This window comes from Metarhizium acridum (genome assembly GCF_019434415.1).
Source record: "Metarhizium acridum strain ARSEF 324 chromosome Unknown scaffold_1, whole genome shotgun sequence".
NCBI lineage: Eukaryota > Fungi > Ascomycota > Sordariomycetes > Hypocreales > Clavicipitaceae > Metarhizium > Metarhizium acridum.
Window position 1 is genome coordinate 4,056,129 of NW_027094015.1, and position 17,668 is coordinate 4,073,796.

General features: G+C 51.8%; 9 protein-coding genes across 9 annotated transcripts; 4 read left to right on the forward strand and 5 right to left on the reverse strand.

Annotated features, from left to right (window-relative positions):
* Nucleotides 1-205: 205 nt before the first annotated feature.
* J3458_001236 (uncharacterized protein) lies at nucleotides 206-2,217 on the forward strand. The gene is made up of 3 exons (XM_066116611.1): nucleotides 206-1,063; nucleotides 1,184-1,682; nucleotides 1,755-2,217. Exons 1-3 carry the CDS (start codon nucleotides 835-837, stop codon nucleotides 2,020-2,022), a joined length of 996 nt encoding a protein of 331 aa, XP_065978496.1. The 5' UTR covers nucleotides 206-834; the 3' UTR covers nucleotides 2,023-2,217.
* Nucleotides 2,218-2,235: 18 nt separating this feature from the next.
* APL6_1 (AP-3 complex subunit beta) lies at nucleotides 2,236-4,838 on the reverse strand. The gene is made up of 3 exons (XM_066116612.1): nucleotides 4,754-4,838; nucleotides 4,552-4,694; nucleotides 2,236-4,492 (listed from the first exon to the last, which is right to left on the reverse strand). The coding sequence occupies exons 1-3, from the start codon at nucleotides 4,791-4,793 to the stop codon at nucleotides 2,348-2,350; spliced, it is 2,328 nt and encodes a 775-aa protein (XP_065978497.1). The 5' UTR covers nucleotides 4,794-4,838; the 3' UTR covers nucleotides 2,236-2,347.
* Nucleotides 4,839-5,040: 202 nt separating this feature from the next.
* Nucleotides 5,041-7,631, reverse strand: NUF2_1 (kinetochore-associated Ndc80 complex subunit nuf2). The gene is made up of 2 exons (XM_007809584.2): nucleotides 6,343-7,631; nucleotides 5,041-6,289 (listed from the first exon to the last, which is right to left on the reverse strand). Exons 1-2 carry the CDS (start codon nucleotides 7,612-7,614, stop codon nucleotides 6,173-6,175), a joined length of 1,389 nt encoding a protein of 462 aa, XP_007807775.2. The 5' UTR covers nucleotides 7,615-7,631; the 3' UTR covers nucleotides 5,041-6,172.
* J3458_001238 (uncharacterized protein) lies at nucleotides 5,062-6,024 on the forward strand. The gene has a single exon (XM_007809583.2). It carries the CDS (start codon nucleotides 5,359-5,361, stop codon nucleotides 6,010-6,012), a length of 654 nt encoding a protein of 217 aa, XP_007807774.2. The 5' UTR covers nucleotides 5,062-5,358; the 3' UTR covers nucleotides 6,013-6,024.
* Nucleotides 7,632-7,869: 238 nt separating the features above from the next.
* Nucleotides 7,870-8,929, reverse strand: TRX1_1 (thioredoxin trx1). Its single transcript, XM_066116613.1, has 3 exons — nucleotides 8,743-8,929; nucleotides 8,566-8,670; nucleotides 7,870-8,424 (listed from the first exon to the last, which is right to left on the reverse strand). The coding sequence occupies exons 1-3, from the start codon at nucleotides 8,874-8,876 to the stop codon at nucleotides 8,226-8,228; spliced, it is 438 nt and encodes a 145-aa protein (XP_065978498.1). The 5' UTR covers nucleotides 8,877-8,929; the 3' UTR covers nucleotides 7,870-8,225.
* Nucleotides 8,930-9,406: 477 nt separating this feature from the next.
* J3458_001241 (uncharacterized protein) lies at nucleotides 9,407-9,718 on the reverse strand (the record flags this gene model as incomplete). The annotated part of the gene is made up of 1 exon (XM_066116614.1): nucleotides 9,407-9,718. One exon carries the CDS (start codon nucleotides 9,716-9,718, stop codon nucleotides 9,407-9,409), a length of 312 nt encoding a protein of 103 aa, XP_065978499.1.
* A 582-nt stretch (nucleotides 9,719-10,300) lies between these two features.
* Nucleotides 10,301-12,502, reverse strand: J3458_001242 (uncharacterized protein; the record flags this gene model as incomplete). Its single annotated transcript, XM_007809585.2, has 1 exon — nucleotides 10,301-12,502. One exon carries the CDS (start codon nucleotides 12,500-12,502, stop codon nucleotides 10,301-10,303), a length of 2,202 nt encoding a protein of 733 aa, XP_007807776.2.
* A 2,530-nt stretch (nucleotides 12,503-15,032) lies between these two features.
* J3458_001243 (uncharacterized protein) lies at nucleotides 15,033-15,335 on the forward strand (the record flags this gene model as incomplete). Its single annotated transcript, XM_066116615.1, has 1 exon — nucleotides 15,033-15,335. The coding sequence occupies one exon, from the start codon at nucleotides 15,033-15,035 to the stop codon at nucleotides 15,333-15,335; it is 303 nt and encodes a 100-aa protein (XP_065978500.1).
* Nucleotides 15,336-17,027: 1,692 nt separating this feature from the next.
* On the forward strand, nucleotides 17,028-17,537 carry J3458_001244 (uncharacterized protein; the record flags this gene model as incomplete). Its single annotated transcript, XM_066116616.1, has 1 exon — nucleotides 17,028-17,537. The coding sequence occupies one exon, from the start codon at nucleotides 17,028-17,030 to the stop codon at nucleotides 17,535-17,537; it is 510 nt and encodes a 169-aa protein (XP_065978501.1).
* Between the last annotated feature and the right edge of the window lie 131 nt (nucleotides 17,538-17,668).

The window sequence follows — 17,668 nt, forward strand, 5'->3', positions numbered from 1 at the left end:
GTTGGGCACAATTCCACTTTCGTGGGATGGATGGTGTTCGGGTCGGCGACGTCCCGGGAAGCCATCCCACTTTTTTGTTAATTGATCGGAGAGATTTTCATTTTGGAAGAGCAATGGAGGCCAGGTGGTGAAGCACGTTCGGCACAGGGGGAGTAGAAGACTCAACCAATTCGACTTCTTCTTCACACTTCCGTCACAAATCATCGCTCAACATCGACAAGTCATCACCTGCACAGCGGACGTAACACGGAATCGAAACCAGACGCCCAATCAATGTCAACCACACTCCGCACTGACAGCGGAGTTTTCGCCCCGGATATTGAGCTCCCCGTCCGCTCTGGCTGCCAACATGCAGTCAGCACGCCCCCTCATCCGTCAACTACCCAACTGGACGCACCAGCGGAGGCTTGAACACCAAACGGGGGCACTGGGAGTGAAATTTTGGAGCAGGGCGCTAAATCCGTGACACGCATATCTGCTTATTCCCGATGGGGTTGCGCTTATATATATATATGTATCCCAGGGTTTCCATCTGGGGACAAGCCCCTTCCATGAACCGCTGTCGAGGCTTGATGACCCGGGCCATGACTTTGCTATTCTCGCCTTGACTTCATTCACACTCGTTCGAAATCGAGGAATTGCTGGCGGATCGAGGTCTTGCACCTCCCGGGGATCTGTGACAGATCTGCTGCTAGCTTCTGTTCCCGCCCAAAACACCACGCCTACGAGTTTCTTATACCCCCGTCGCCGAAACGAACAAGCTCAATTACACACAGGACCACATGATCCAAACCTTGTGAAGAGACGACGAGCACCCTTACACAACCGCAAGCCATGTCCAATTCTACCGGGCACCGCGTCAGCATGAACCGGTGCACCGAGGTCTCTGCCCTGTGTCCCGTCGACGAAACCGTCCTGGGATACTACCCGAACCTGGGATCCGGCATCTTCTTCTCCATCGCCTTTGGGATATGTCTGATTGCCGCCTTCTCACTCGGCATGTGGAAGAGGACGTGGACGTACACGGCAGCCATAACGATAGGGCTGATACTAGAAACCGCAGGTATGTATTTCAACCCCCCCAGAGAGATGCCATCCGATATCCCTCTGGTCCGACATGACCACCTTTTCCCTCTCCCGACAGAATAACCACATGGCCAACACACATCCATCGTCCAAACAGGCTACGTCGGGCGCATCCTCCTCCACTACAACCCGTGGAACGAATCCGCCTTTGAGCTGCAAATCTGCGCCATCATCCTCGCGCCCACGTTCGTCTGCGTATCCATCTACCTGACGCTCAAGCACGCCGCGCTGCACCTCAACCCGCGGCTCTCGCGCATCCCGCCGCGCTGGTACCCGCGCATCTTCCTGCCCGCCGACCTCTCGTGCCTCATCGTCCAGGCCATCGGGGGCGGCATCGCCGCCGCCGCAGGCCACACGAAGCCCAGGCTGCAGGAGGACGGCAACCGCGCCATCATCGCCGGCGTCGTCCTGCAGGTCCTCGTCCTCGCCGTCTTTGGCGCCATGGGCACCGACTACTTCGCCAGGGCGGCGCGACACGTGCGCACCGCCGAGGCCACGCCCGCCGAGCTCGCCCTGTGGCGCGACTCCAAGTTTCGCGCGTTTGTGCTCGGCGTGACGGGTGCCTATGTGGCGGTCCTGGTCCGCTGTATATACCGGTACGTTTCGTCGCCCCAGAGCTGTCCTTGGAGGTGCATCACGAACTGATGAACCGGGGGTGTGTGATTTAGTATTGCCGAAATGGCCGGTGGATGGGGCAACAAGATCATGCAGGACGAGCCGAGTTTCCTCGTGCTCGACAGCTCGCTCATCTTGGTCACCGTGTACTTGCTCACGATCTTCCACCCGGGCATCTTCTTTCCTCAGATGGCCAACGGGCACCGCAACAAGAACGGTGCTGCTGCTGCTGCTGTTTCCGACGCGGAGAGCTCCGAGACCAAGGCGAATGACTCCCCTGATTCCCCCAACGAGGGACAAAAGACTGAATCGGGCCATTGAAGCGGTCGACCGTGGAAAAAGATTGTAACTGAAGGCGAACTGGAGTCTGGCAGGAGTCTGGGAAAGAATTAGCATACCCCGAACATACGTTCCTTTCATCTTTTTTTAATTGCTTTGGATGGATTAGACTTGGTAATTTTGTCTTGGTACATACGTACAGCAGATAGAGGTTTCAAAATTATAAATATCCCATCACTCTAATCTTTCATGTATTGGTACTGCCTTGCCCCGACATCTCTATTAAGGCTAGTAACAGTTTCTGAACTATTATATGCTAATGCCACTGAGAATGCTACGTGATGAGTTGCCCCCATTGACCATATTGTTATCCCTTGACAAGGCGATCACCCTCGCCATCTTCATCACTCTGCTCTTCTTCCTCATCCTCCTCCTCCTCCTCCTCTTCTTCATCCTCCCCCTCTTCTTCTTCCGTCTCTTCCTCCTCGGTTTCCTCTTCTGTTTCCTCCTCAGTTTCTTCACTCTCCTCCTCTGCAAGCCAATCATCCAAAGTCTTGGTGCCTACACCCTCTCCCAAGCCATTCGGCTTATTCGGTGGCGGCCTCGAGGTCACGGCTTGGTCCAACATATGACCTGCCGGCACAGCGCTCTGTTCACCATGTCGGGGAGACGTGCCACCATTGGCATGGTCTCTGAGACGAGCATCGGGTTCTTTGCCCGGCTCGACCCAGTCGGGAAGTGCTTCATACCCCCTCAGACCATGAATGCCGCCGCCGCCAGCCAGGGCTAGCGTCGAGGAGCCCAACAAAAACCCCTTTCTCGACTCTGATGGACTGGGGGCTTGCGGCGCGGGTTTGGGTGCTAAAAGTATCAATGTAGCCAGTTGAGGGACCTCAAGCAGCGCTTTATACATTCTGGCCCGGTCTCGCAATTCGTAAGAGGTGTCATATCTTACAAGCACGAGTAAGTAGTCCCACAGACGGGCGATAGGGTGGGTGTCTGGCTCTTGTTGGGAACTCTCTTCTGTTTCCTTGGTCTTCTCAGTCTCTGCCTTTCTATTCAGAAAATGGAGGTAGACTTTGGCTCCGAGAAGTAAAATCTGTCGCTTGGCAGCTTCAGGCTCATTGACAAAATCTTTCAACAGAATGCGGAGAACATCTGGTGCAATATTGTCTTGGCCGTTCAGACCAGAGAACTCTCCCACCAGCCAAATAATGGAGGCTCTGGCCTGCGGGTCAGACGCCGAATCAAGATTCTTGGCCAGCCGAACGACAGTTCCAACATGGCCTTCAGGATCCTGCTGTATCAAGTGGCGAATGACTGTCAAAGACTCTGCTGTTGAATTTCCGTCTAAACTAGTGGTTTGGCTAAGAAGAAGTTTGAGACATCTTGGAGCCGTCTTGGCGTCGGATTGGGCACATCTCCCAATTGCCCTCACCGCCTCCAGTACCAGAGCCTTGTTAGAGCTCTGGGAAAAGTGTTCCAGCTCCTTCAAGATAAGACTCTTGATGTGGAGCGGACTGTGTGGAAAAATGAGTGTCAACACTTCCAGCTTGAGTTCTCTTACCGGCGCAGGATCAGTAGCCCTAACAAGAAAGTGAGTGGCATATTTGACAAAGTCCTCTGGCCTCTTGAGACAAACTGAAACAATGTTGTATAATGCAAGTTGTTGAATATCCTGTGCCCCCCGCAAAAGTGCAATCAATGGCCCGATAGCGAGCTTGACGTATTCTGGAGTGCCAATTTCAAGGTAGCACCTCGTCACTGAAACAACAACACCTGAATTTCGGCTTTGAAGCAGTGGCTTGATGCTGTTGAGCAACAATAGCAGATCACTATTGAGGGAAGCCTGCTGCGTCTTCTTGGCATGTGGCGAGTCGGCATAAAAGTCATCCGCATTGGTATCATGATGTGGTGAAGTTGCGGCGGGCTCTTTGACCCTAGGGAAACATTTCCTAGCGTAATAGACCATGAGCCTAAGCATGGCCAGCTGGCTCCATTCGTCCATGTCCACAATCTTCCGCACCAGGCTTCTGTAATGTGGATGGATCAGGTCGATTCTGTCCGGGCAGACCTCCAAGAAAGCAGATACGGCTGCACCAGCTACGAAGTATTGCTTGTCGCTGATGAGAGTCGTGAGATAGCCAATCAGTTCTGGCGACTGACTAGGATCTAAACGATAGCGTTTTGGGATAGAGAGAGCTGCAGCTTTCCGCACATAAGGACTCATGTCGGCGACTCCATGCTTGACAGCAACGAGCACATATGGATTGATTGATTCGGCGCGGATTCCTGACACTGTCTTGAGCGCCAAGGCTCGCATCTGTGGGTTGGGATCGGATTGTGACGACTTTAGCATGATATTGACCGATATTAGAGCCTGGTCAGATTCCTCCTCGGCATGATGGGTGAGGTATATATAGGCTAACTTCTTGATCTCGGTATTCGTCGACGCAACCTGTTTGGCGACAGACTTGAAGAAACCCAGAGTCTCGTGGCCTCGGTACATCATCTGGAGGGACATTTGTTAGTATACAGTCAGAGATGGGTCGCGGGACCTGTCCTACGCACCGATATAACTAGCCGCAGGGCGCCCAGCACATCTTTATCACTCCCGCTTTCAAGATTCTTCTCAATTTCTCTTGGGCTGAGGGACGGAGAGCTCGAGCCGACATTGCGCGTAGCCTGTGCCACGTCGAGGGTAAGGGCTCTTGCTGAGGTGGACTCGATCAGCCATGCGAGAGCACGGAGGGCAGGCGTGAGGAATGCTTACCTGTCCCTAGGAAACTAGACATCCTCGATATGGACTCCATATCGAAGATGTGAGCCAAGCCTCCGCTGCCTCTGCTGCCTGCGGGTTTGTGTTGCGACAGCTGGGGAGGCGTGATGTTGATGATGGACGAAGTCGAATTGGGGCCGCCGACACTGGCGCTGAGTTAGTAGCAGCTAACCAGCCTCTGTAGTAGTTACTTACTTAAGTACGTAGCAGCTGCCCGCCACCCCACACTGTCTGCCCCTCCACTAGCTTAGACTCAACCCCTCCTTTCCTTGGATGAGGCTCGAGTCGTGACTTCAAAGATCACCTCATGTTTGAACTCTAACAAGAAAAAGCCATGAAGCTACATCGAAAATTTCCAACAGGGCACTCCAATTTTGCCGAATTTCCTCGTTCTCCAGCTTCCGCTAGAAAATGAGACATGCGCAGCTTGGGCTACTGAAGGCAAAAGACCAAGGCCAGTCACTTCACGACTTCCCAAGACCATGATAAGCGCATGCGGATTACCGCCTCCGCCGCTCCTGAATACAAGTCCAGATTCAACTCACCTGCAGGATACCTCATGATTAGTCCAGATAATACCATTGATCCAGCATTGCACCATGGCGGGATTGCAGCCCACCATCCTCCGACCCGTCACACCGTCCGAACTCTTCCAGTATCTCATCGCCAATACCACATACCCGACGACGGTGGTCATAGCATGGCCCCGAGATCAGTTTACAAGCGCGCTCGTGGAAGACATCAGACGGCAAGAGTCTCATCTAGCTGACGGGAACGACGAGCCCAGCCACCCACTTCTTCGCGCAACGCTCCTCCAAACAGCCATCTCGCGACACATCAACATCGTGTTCGCACCAACAGTGACGCATCTCCGAGCTCATCTGTCCACATTCTCGGCTTCTAAATCTAGAATACCCGCACCGCCGAGGTCGGACTCCTTACGAGAGCCGCCTGCGCTAATTGTATATGGTCTACTGGACATACACCGAGATGGAATGGAGTGGTCGGCTCAGGGAATAAGTTTATCAACAGCGGCATTCGTCGAGAGCGCATTCAGGAACAAATTCCGCGCAGTAGTGGTTGAAGCGAGACGAAGCAGTGATCAAGAAGAGCTGGAGCAATCTCTGAAGGAAAACGTGCCCGTTCTAACAGGAACGCCGTTGAAAGAAGATGGATCATGGAGTGGGCCGATTGTCCCATTGAGTAGAGTACTAGGCAGTTGGTTCAAGATAGATGCCAGAACAGATGAATAACTTCAATCTGATTCCGTCATTTCATTTTCCTAACCGACACTGGCCTAGTTCGATATAACAACTTGTAAATGCCTCCAACGCCAAGCCGTGGTATCTCATCCACATCCCTTCATATCGGGCACGTTAAAATGTAGAAAATATCAAACCTCAAAAACACTACTCAACTGATAGACTGCTCCATTTCCGTAATGTATAGCTTAATGTGTGCCTCCATCTTGAGATACTCGTCGTACGCGGCGTGTACCTCATTTTCAATGTTCTCTTTGAGGTCAAGCATCTGTCTCTCATTAGTTTTCTGAAATGGCGTCAAAATATCACCGTACGGCTCACCTTCTTCTCCTTCTGCTCAATCCTGACCCTGCGAATCTCCATCTCTTTACCCTTCTCCGTGTGTTCCTCCGTTAACTTTCGGTGAATTGCGCTTAGTTCATGCATTTTCTCCTTGGCTTCCTGAGCCTTTTGGTGACTTTGCTCGCGTAATTTCTCAGTTCGATCAGCCCACTTGCTTAACTGCCGTCGCAGCAGCGTTTCGGCGCGTTCCACCTCTCTGGCGTTATTTCCTCTTTCAGATAAGGCGTCGCGTTGTTTCGCATTTCTGACCATTTCTTCCTCTTCCTTTGCAAGTTCAGTAGCGATTTCGTCAAGAATCTTGATGCATGACGCAACGTCCGTTGATACCACGGTGAACGAGTCCGTTGATGTCTGAAGTGCACGCGCTCTTCGGTCTAGCGCATCAATGTGCGCCTTGTCGTTGTTGAGAATTTCGCGTAGCTCTGTAAGATTATCCTGCAATGCTGACGGGCTCTGTAGCATGTACGGCCGCAGCTTATTGCTTTCTTGCTTTAATGTTAATTTATCTTGTGTTTTCTGCTCCAAAAGACTCGTGAGCTCGCTCTTCTTTGCCTTGGCCTCGTCCAATCTTGCCGCGACTGTCTTCTGATGTCGTTGCAGCTCAAGCAACCGCTTCTTTAGCTCCTCGTTTCTCATTGTCTTTTCACGGACCTGGGCCTCCATGGCCTTGCGATTATGCTTCATGTCTTCAAGTCTCGCCTCGTTTTCCTGGTTTTCTGCATGCAGCGTCTCAATTCTGGTCTTTGTTGACTCGGATTTATTGTAATATTCGTCGATGAGTGTGGTCTGCGACTCGCGGAATCGGACAAAGTTGATGAGGTAGCTGAATATTTTGACCAGGCGTTCATACGTAGGCTTGTACAAGTCGTTGAACGTAAAGTCGGTGATTCCACACTCGTATAGCAGCCGGCGCAGTGATACATAGAATCCCATCAAGTTACGCGTATCGGTGGGCATCACATCAGAGAATTCGCCGCAAACGTCTTCCGCGGCAGCGCGCATCGCCGGCTCGACCGTCTCTCTCGTGGCATTGAGCAGTAACTCTGCGAACCACTCAAAGATTTGTTGCACGTGCGCAGGGTTCGGTTTCTGAAGGTCCGCGACCGTGAAGTGAATGCCAATGTCGGTAATGCAGCCCACGATTTCGCGGTCTGGGAGACGCATAAAGGCATCAGCTTCATCCTCCTTTTTTCGGGACCGGCCCTGCTGTTGATTCGTAGGTATGATGCTCATTCTCGGGTTGTACGCCATGTTGTCGCTTTTTTTTTGTTGCCGAATGTTAAAGCGACAAACTCGGCAGGATTGGGATGCCGTGTTGAGTGGTCGCGTTGCGTTGCCATGGGAAACCGAAAATTGGACGCGTGGGGCAAAATCAACCTCAAACCCCGGATTGTTAGGGTGGATGGGCAAGTGACCTTTGCAACTGTGAAGCTACCTAGGTATCTAGTATTTGTCGAGTTATACATATGCACAGAAAGAGTATAAGAGAATATGTACTATTTTTGCCTTCTTTTTTTTATTGAATTTTATCTTGGCACGATACTCATGACATTTTTGGTGGCCGAGAGATTCAGCTCCAACTGCAAACGTACATATGTAGCTCCTGATTCTTGGAAACCAACCCGCACGCATCCGCGAGCAAGTCTTGTTGAGTCATGAGACGTATCTCGCAGTATTTGTAATATAAAATACAGCAGTATCTTCGTTCACTTGGTCATAGACCACATGTCTTCTGACAGAGACATAAAGTCTACGTCTAATATTATACATTGTATGGCATGTTGCAGAGGAATTCCTGGCCCTGATTATGCCCTTAATCCTTAATACACTTCAAATTCTAACCCATTTCTTTCCGGCCCGGTTTATGCTGCAATCTTCTTCAAGGCCTCCAGCAGGGCAGGAGGATTGGCTCCAACCATCTCGTCAAACTTCTTCCCATTTTTGAAGAAGAAAAAAGTAGGCATGGCGCGAACGCCCAGAGCTTGTGTCACAGCCGGCAATTCGTCAACATCAAATTTGACGAAGTGGACTCTGTCCTTGAAGACGGCGTCCTCGGAATGTCTGTAATTGGGATATGAATTAGCAAAGCAGCCTTTTTTTTTTTTTTTTTTTTTTTAAAAAAAAAGTTCGAATACATAAATGGCTAAGCTTAACCAAAATATTTTCAAGATTCTTTATAACTCAAGAGCAAACGCAGCATACTTTTCAAGGATGGGAGCAATTGCCTTGCAAGGGCCGCACCATGTAGCGAAGCAATCAACAATGACTCGGTCGTTTTCAGTTACCGCTTTCTGGAATTCTTCGGCACTAGCGAATGCGGTAACTCGTTAGCTGACAGCTGATTCTGATGTCTGGGTCAAGACTGCCGAGATGCAATACGTTTTGACGTTGTGAACGATTCTCCTGGCCGCTGACAGGTGAAAGGCCCTGGAAGTGACTGGTGGTCGCACCGACGTGACCACGTTAGCCCGCGCCGCCGAGGCCAACTGCCCAATAGAACGGGAGGATAGCATCTGGAAAGATGAGATGAAATGAATTGTGTTGAATCAATGTTGGAACGACTGGGGGATGAAGCGGTAATGAAATTTCGGACGGTCCGTTCCTCGGGATGCCACCTCATTGGTGTGTGGTGACGACGGGCGGAGTCGTCGCTTTCGAGCCAGCATCAACGCATCTACCGCGCAGTTACTATGTGCGAAGTTGTAGAGTAGCGGAACCGCCGAAAGTGCCGTCAACTTTGAGGCTTTTATTCCTCCACGGATGCTTCAAGAGCACGCAGGTGCCCTTCACTCCGACCGTCCCATCTCATATGCATACCCTGGCGAGACTAAACGTCTGTCGTGGCCTAAGACAGCGTTACTCTCGGCACAGGATAGAAGTCATTCAGCAATAAAAATTCGTAAGGCACACTCAAGTCGTAGCGAGCTATTCCAATTGACCTATCGAACTCGACCCTATCCGTTACTAATTTCTACATCCAAGTAAGGAAATTCGCCAGTGTCCTCTATGTAGCAGCTACAGAAACACTACACAAGCGAAAAGCTCAAAACACCATTTGAAAAAGCACCATTGGCTCGCCAATATGCAAACGCCTCCTTGAAGGAAAAAAAAAAACATAAAGCCACACCAAGACCAGTGTTTCCTCTTTTTGTGCCCTCGTGTTCTGGCAATGAATTACAACAAAAGTACAAGCACAAGGATCAAGTTCCTCCCGATCAATGAGGCAGCCTAAGCTCTGCTGTGAGGTGGGATCAGGGGACCGTGATGGTGAGTAAATGATAAATGCCCCGGGAAGTTCAAAGGTGATAATAGCAAAACAGAAAAATCGAAGACAAAAGTACGGTAGGCTATCCATGGGTATCTTATGCAGTATGTGTACTCGAAATGACAAGAGACAAGCGCTGTATAGCTAAGGGTCGATGTAAACAGGACCTGTGATTCGATCCAGGAGGATTAAGGGGATGAGACAGCGGGCGATTTTGCAACCACAGAGCTTCCTAGCTTTTAGCATCGCAGTAATTCGGATTACCCGTGTCGAAGAGTTTTCCATTCCCGTTCATTTTTATAGTTTTCGCTTTTTTTTTCGAAATGTTTGTAGTTGATCTTTTCGAGTTTTTATAGATGTTTTGTCGGTATGTAGTGTTTTTTTTTTTTGGGTTTATTGATTTTCAAGTTTTTAGATTTTGGTTGTTGATTGCCATAAATGGGGTTACCAAACACCGGCGGCAACGCATTCGTACCGACGTGTTGACATGTAGATGATAAAAGAATGTCGAGTGTGCTTCCTTCGAGGAGTACTACACAAAAAGTCATTAGACAAAGGAAATGCTCATATATCCAACGGGTATTGGAAAACTCTTCTTCGGTGTAACTCGAATCGGTAGTGCTTTATTGGGGAGTAGCAGTTTGCTTGATCGCAGTCTCGCGTCACCCTCCCTTATTGCTTATGCTGGACTTCTCGGTATAGAAGTATGGTGTTATCTTCCTCATCCCCTGAATCAACGTTTAACAACCCATGCTGGCTGCGGATGGTGTCTCTGTTGTGGTTATGAAACTGTACGACCTCGGGTTTGGCACCAACGCGTCCCCATTTCACATCATCGGTGATCGTAATCGATTCTCCCGCATCACTACTGGGGCGTCCTTCACCTGAGCAACGTCTACTAGCCACTGTGCCTTGACTTCTGTCTGGTGCCAGCCGGGAAAGGTATTCGTCATCTGTGATAGCTAAGTCTTCTCGTGTCGAATTCGTAGGAGACTCTGATGGTGCATTTTCACGACGATGCGCTCTCATCAAGCTGCCTCGCTTCACCGACATCCTCATGCTACCTACACGCCCACTAAGCCACGATCCTTCAGAGTCTATCGAAGCCAGCGAAATGGACACGTGGGGCTCGGCTGATTGCGCGCCTTGAGGTCGTTCTAATGAAGGCGGGGTACCGTGTCGTGAGGGAGGTGTTGGTCTTGAATCCATTTCGGGCGACTTCTCTGCAAGCACAGGGAGCGGTGGATCAGCTTCGGGGGACTGTACTCTGGAATCTGGTGGTGATAGAGGAAATTCCGGTAGATCTTCCCGGAACCTCGACTTGGTTCGTTTAGGTATACCGACGCCCGCCTTGGCGGCCAAATAATTGGCTGGGTTAGACACATCTTCGCCCTGCAGCCTGGCCAAGGCTTCAGCCTGTGCTTGGTTTTGCGTAGTTGCACCGGCGGCCTGCATCTCCTCGCGTGAGGTATTGGAGAAAGACGACGGGCCGGAATACCTCTGGTTCCTGTTTCCCCATTTCAACAGGGAAGAGAAAGAGAGTCGGCTACCGGTCTTGGTGCTGCCTTCGGAATTCTTGCGACCGGATTCTCCATCGGCGGGTTGGTCTTTATCGGAGCCCAGCGTTGACTTAGACCTTGACTTCTTGGACCGCAGCATGCCCGCGAGCTTCGATCCCTGGGGGAAGGCAGAAACCGGCTTCTGGGGCTCCTCAATCCTTGGGGGTGTTAACAGCGTCTGCTCCTGAGGAGGCACAAGGTCATCATCTCGAGGAGATGTTTCTGGACGGTGAAACGATTCTAACGGCTTTGGGGGTTCTGCATCATCCTCGACTTTGGCCGGAGCATCAGGCAGTGTGCCCGAATCCCGTCTTTTAGAGGATGTGACCACGGCTGATGCTGGCTCAATACCCAAGCCAACCAATTCGCGACCCATAACGCCCCGTTCCAAGTTCTCGAGTGGCGGTGTGCCTGCTTTCTGTGCGTCCGCCTTCTCTCTGCGATGTCGTTCCGCTCTGCGTGCTATTCGCCGCTCCAATCGCTCCTGGTCCTGCTGTCGTCTTCTTTCCCTCCGGCGGTTATCCCTCTCCATCAGCTCTCTCAGGTCCTTGGCATCAAGGTCGTTGGCAAGGTCATCCATGCGCTTCCGCGAATCAAACTGATCTTCTTGAATAGGTTGTCGCTGTCCAAGTGGTTTCTTTGGTGACTCTGCTGCCCCGGAAGCAGTTCCCCTCGAGGTCGTATATCTCGTGCTTGGGGTATATTTCAAGGTAGGCCGCGGAGCAAGCGAGCCCAGGGCCGAGATTTTGTAAGAGATGAAATCCGAATCTACTGACATGGCTGATGGTACGGAATCAGGGTACGGCAAGGAAATCTGCGACGCTGGCGCTTGCTGATGGCTCAGACCGCCAGTTTTTGCCCTTTTTGTAGCTTGCTTGGAGTTGGAGCGAACATGAGCATCCGCAGCCACCCGCGCCGGCATATAGGCGCTCATGGCCTTGATTTCAGCCTCTCTGTCATGGTCATCTCGTCTTCGCTTGCTGCTTTTTCGCCTTGTAGGATGCAAAGTTGGTGTACGTTCCCAAGCTACTCCAGATGCCTGTTCGCTGTCTGGATTTGGTCTTGGCTGGTTTGCCGCTTCGGCATTGCGCCGTGCCCGGTCGATGCGTATAGAATCATGGCGACCGGGCGAAAAACTATAGGTTCGTGGTCGTCGCTGTAGCTTTGACGGTTCTGTCCGTGCCTTCTTGGATGCGGTCTTTGCAGGGACAGCATCGACCTGATTGCGAACCGGCGCGGCTTCGTTGTCGGAGAGGGTAGCGCCACTCCGAGAGCGTTTGCGAACGCTCTTGCGTCGAAATGGCCAAAGGGCCATTGTGCCTTGACTGCCCAAAACGACGTGACCTTGCTACGGGTGCGATGCTCGCTAGTTGGGGGTCACAAATGTTGACGTGGTAAAACTTCTGAACGGGTCTGGTATATCGACGTAGGGCATCGTGGTTGTATCGAAGCAGTCAACAGTCGCAACTCATTAAGCGCCTGTAAAAACGCGAGGGGGTCCAGTGCGCAGCAGAGTGCAAATGCGCGGTCGGTGTGAAGGTGGTCAATGCTGAGACGCGCAGGATTTTGATCTGTCGAGGAAGAGGCGAAGAAATTCCAAGTTCCGTTTGAATATTTGGCTGGACGTGAGCACAGGCGCGTTGTATCCTCAGCGTAACGCGTTCGGGTCCTGCGTGGAAGAGCGTGCCTGGGAGATGTGCCGTCTGGTATGCAATGACGGGACTGACGGTATAGCGTTCCTGGCCTGCTCAAATGGTCCCTGCTGTGCAGTGCTGGATTCTGCAACTGACGTGGTGGTGCCGTCGATGTCAGCTCAACTTGGAAGTATGGGGCTGCGGGTGGAATGTGTCGCCAGAATGAGTTTCTCAAAGACGGAGGAGGGCTTGGGTATCGGTTGAGAAGTGGCCTGCTTCTTCTTCGGGAAAGGAAGCCAAGGGAGATAAAAAAGGTGTTGTCGGTAGCACAAGAGCAAATAAACAGGCTCTGCAGACCGGGAGCTTTGTGAATACGAGGAGTCGTCGTAAAATACCCAGGTGGTCGAAGTAGACTGGTCTATTCTTGGGGCCCGAATGGATGGTGTATGGGGAACCGGGGCAAAAGTTGCGAGTGGTGGAGGAGACGAAAAATGGGAAAGAAGAACGACCACCCGAACGCCAAAGGGTGATGCGGGAGCGGGAAGGCTACATATGTACGGCGTAAGCTGCCTGAGCACTCAATACGAGTACTCTATTAAACTACTCCGTACTCGGTACCTAGTAGTAAATTGTCACACTAGAAGGAAATGGCGGCGATTCCCCCAGTCAGCATAAAAGTCAACCAGAGGTCCAACTGGCCGACTGGGCCACATGGAACCCACAGCGAAGGGGTGCTCCGTAGGAGGTCGTCGATAGCATTCTACCAGACCCAAGTGCCCCGGATCCTACACATGTGCCTGGTACTCCCTTCTCCGTTCCTCGTGCCGATTATCACTGTACAGGATACCAGCCAGTCGACGCGAGTACATAAGTACGTGATGCCACTGCCGGTCTGGTCGGTGAGCAGCTGGGCTGCTGAGCCCGAGCCACAGTTCAAACCGGGCACAAGAGCGGTGCAGTGCCGTCAGCTATCGTAAAGGCGATGGGACAGCAGGGCCGCAGGGCCGCAGGACAAGCGGTGCATAATGCATGTACTAGGTACTCCAAGTGCCGCTCTGCGCTCCGATACCAGGCAATGTCGATGGGTACATCTAGACTTCTAAAGTTGATCTAGGGAGGCAAACGAGGTCACCAGCCACCCGGTGGGTGAGCACTTGAAAGTGGGCAGCCCTTGGCGCCCTGGGGTGCCCTGGTGGCTTCAGCCGAACATGACCTCGACATCCCCGGTCCGCACTACCAACAACTCTGCCTGTGTGCGTGTACCAGAGTCTACAACAATACGGAGCACCGCCCACCGCTGAAATTGTACCGAGTACTCCGTACGGAGTATGTGCCCAAGAGGAAACACACATGACCTGGAGACTGATGATGGCGGCTCTCCCTTGACCACCTTCGACCAAGTTTGCATTCACAGACAGGAACGGCAGCGTCCCCAGCTCCCTCATTATCAGCACACCGAACTGACCGCCGCGCGAAGCCACGATACGATATAACTTAAATGTACAGCACCATCCCACATGCGGCAAAAGTGGTTTTCTGTCCTACGGGCACGGTCAACAACTCTAATCATTGAGTTGGGCGGTGCGGGAAAAGAAGCTTTTCGCCGGTGAATTGGCGTCTTCCCAGATGGGTTCAACAGTGCTGAAGCGTCATGGCTTGGGCCAACATGGAGATGGCAGAAAAAAAAGTATGCAGGACCAATGGTAGTCCGTCAAACCTGTGTGTCAATAGCGCTCTCCATCTGAAGCCCACGAACATGAACATGAACGATGCGCAAGTGATCGAGGAACAGGGTACCAACCCTTGGGGATCCCCAGTTGCAAATCTTGGAGGTGAGGTACTTTGCCCATCTTTTACACTCTATAGATCTTCAACCCAACGCAGCGCCTCCGGTCCGTCAAATCTTGAGTACCTACCAAGGTACGGAGTAGTTAGTTGTCTGCTTTTTTCGGGAGCATGGGTCTAACAAGCCGTCGGCGTGCCAGGCGACATGGGTTCGGCTGGCTGGTGGGCGGATGATGGTACGGCGCAGACCTGGACCAGGGTATGACGGCCCAGCCGTCAGCACCCAGACAGCTACCCACTTGCCACTCAAGCTAGTTGACCTCTTGGCAGAGACACCTCAGCACCAAACCAACCAAGGATCACTCGCTTGTTCTGGGACAGTCGCCCCAAAGAGGGGAGGGAACAAAATGACGACTTCAATGTCGCATGTCCGCCATTCTGACCAGGGATTTCTCTGCCCAAGAAGCATCTCAGCGGTGGGAAGGCGATGTAGAGGGGGCCAGAACAAGGCGGGGAACGTCGCAAGGCCAACAAGGCACTCAATTTAACTTGGGCAATGCATACGATGCATACGACCACACACAGACTATTGGCGTAGCTGCGAAAGGGAGACTGCAATATTACCTGCTCAAAAAGTCTGGACAACTATGGTATCGTATGCGCCTCCCGAGCGGACGTGTAGCAATCAAATTCTTCCGATTCTGTTCCCTACGGGGGTCCCTGGATTGATTGGTTCAGCAGCTGCCAAATGACGGAAATGACGGTGCTTCATTCCGCTTGGATCCTCGATCCCGGCCCTTGGCCTCTGGTGAAGCTGGTTTAGGACCTTGTCACTGTCCCTCTCTCATGAGTCTGCTGTCCTGGTCGCCCTGGATTGTGCTGCAAGCACTATGCTGACAGCCATCAGGAGCGTCTTTGACTTGCTTTCTCCTGCAGGTGCTGCTGCATCCAACCCGGGCGGGCCATGGGCATCGCCTTCCCTGTTACGTATTGTAGATGAATGGCATCGTCGGCCTCAACTGTCGCACAATGCTCCGCCTCTGCTCGGCCACCTTCAAGTCCTGACCGGTAGAGCTTGAGCTCTTGGCTGTCTACTCTGGGAAGTCTATATCGGTAGCGTCTTATGGCCGTGGCCTCTTTTGGAGCAGTGGGTGTTTCCCGGAACTGCATAATTAAAACAGCCCGCCCCAAAACGATTTTCCTTGCATGGCCTGCCAGGCTGTCGAGTCGTGTGTTGTCAGCGTTGTATTGTTGTACCTGCAGACAGGAGGTGTAACTCAGAGCTTTCACGTCTACAGCCTGACTGTCCTCTCTTGATTATGGAGTATCAGCCTGCGCATGTACGATACAGACACCACAGCCCATCTACCGCTGGTGGAAAGTCTGAGCAGGCATGTTTTTGGTCGGCTGCCACCGCCGTCTCCTAAAAGGTTGTCTAACTTGAACTGCTGCCATCCGCCCGTCCACAACACAAGACACAAGATACGCCGGAAGGCGGGCCAGGGCTTCGGTTCTTCGATTACTTCCCAAAGTGGCTTGGATCATAATCTGACGCGTCTCGCTCTCGAAGTAGCTCATTTTGGTTCAAGAATCTGTGACTGGATATTTGCTTGACAAACTATGCTCAGATGAGCATTCGGGAAGCTGTCCAATAAGGTGTGCAGAATGCCGCCTTCCGCCACAGTTCCTTGGCGCGATATCGTGCTCGACGGCATGTAAAAACTTCCTGAGCAACAGCTTCTCGAAGCACAGTCCAAACTCGGCGCCAAGCGACGTAATCGAGCCATAAGGCCAAAAGAGCAAACACTTTGACAGTTCAAACTTGGTTCCTCTACTTGGACTTGGTATTTCTCTTGATACGCACGTCTAAGTTATTTCACTAGCCGTGACACTCGCAGGGCACAGAGTAATTGTCTCCTGTTGCGGAATCGCTATCAAGAGAACACTACAAAGGTGAACCCCCTTTTATTTTTCCTTTTTCCTTCTGGTGTTTTTGCTGGCTGTAATGCAGGGAAACCCTACTGAAAAAATATTCCATGCTGTCGAGGACTCTGCGGAATACATATGCAACCACGATTGCTTTTTGCTGTGGGAGCTTCCGTATTGAAACAGGGTCGATGAATCGACGAACACTGTGTTGCCTGGCTGTGATTCAGGTGGTGTCTCGATGACGAATACGGGGATTCCGGTACTCCTGTGTCCCCAGCAGTCCAGTATCAGACTCGAGGGGGTGACTGCTTTCCCCTTTGCCTGAATTTCGCGGGCAGTCACGGCTCCTCGCATTGATTCCCTTGATTTCCGAGCACTCTGTATCTCGTCTCCGAGTCTGAGACTACTCCTGTATTCACCCTATGCATGCGCACCGAGGCTTTACAATTGTGACATTATGGCCGCAAGGACGAAGTATCAGTACAAGTCCTCATGCGAGCTGCTTCGTATCGTCGTAACTGCCTTTTCGAAGTGCCCCGCAGAGGTTCCTTCCCTGTTCGTATTGACAAAGAAGCTTGGGCAGAGAAGAAACTGCAGGGCAAGGACGCCGTTCAGAGGAGCGAAAGCCTAACATTGCACCAATTCGCCGCCTTCTTTCTTAAATTGCTAAACTCTGCATGGATGAAAGCGCTGACCCTTTCCAAGCAACCCGAATTGGTCCTGGGGATGCTTTCGAGAGACTATCCACGGGACAATTCGGGCCAGTCCAGAGTCGTATTGGCAATCCCGCAGCGCGTCTCTCATTTTTGTCCCTTCTGTTTCTTCCTTGCACATTCTATGCACAGTCGGATACAAAACAAGATGCAACGGCCAGTGGGAAGGGGAGGAGTTGACCGTCCCGAGCATGGAAGATCCTGGCTTTCATCGGGTTTCGTCGTCGTGAGTGGCTGCCTCTGCAACACTATTTGCGGCTTTGTCAAATCTGGTGGCTGGCCAAGCTGATCACCAGTGGTGTCGGCGTGGTGGCCAGGACGTCATGGCGGGGATCATGCATAACCTTGAGTCAAAACCTGCTCTCCCCCCAGCACGCTGTGTGTCGTTTGCCGTTTCTAATTTTGTGCACATTATTTTTT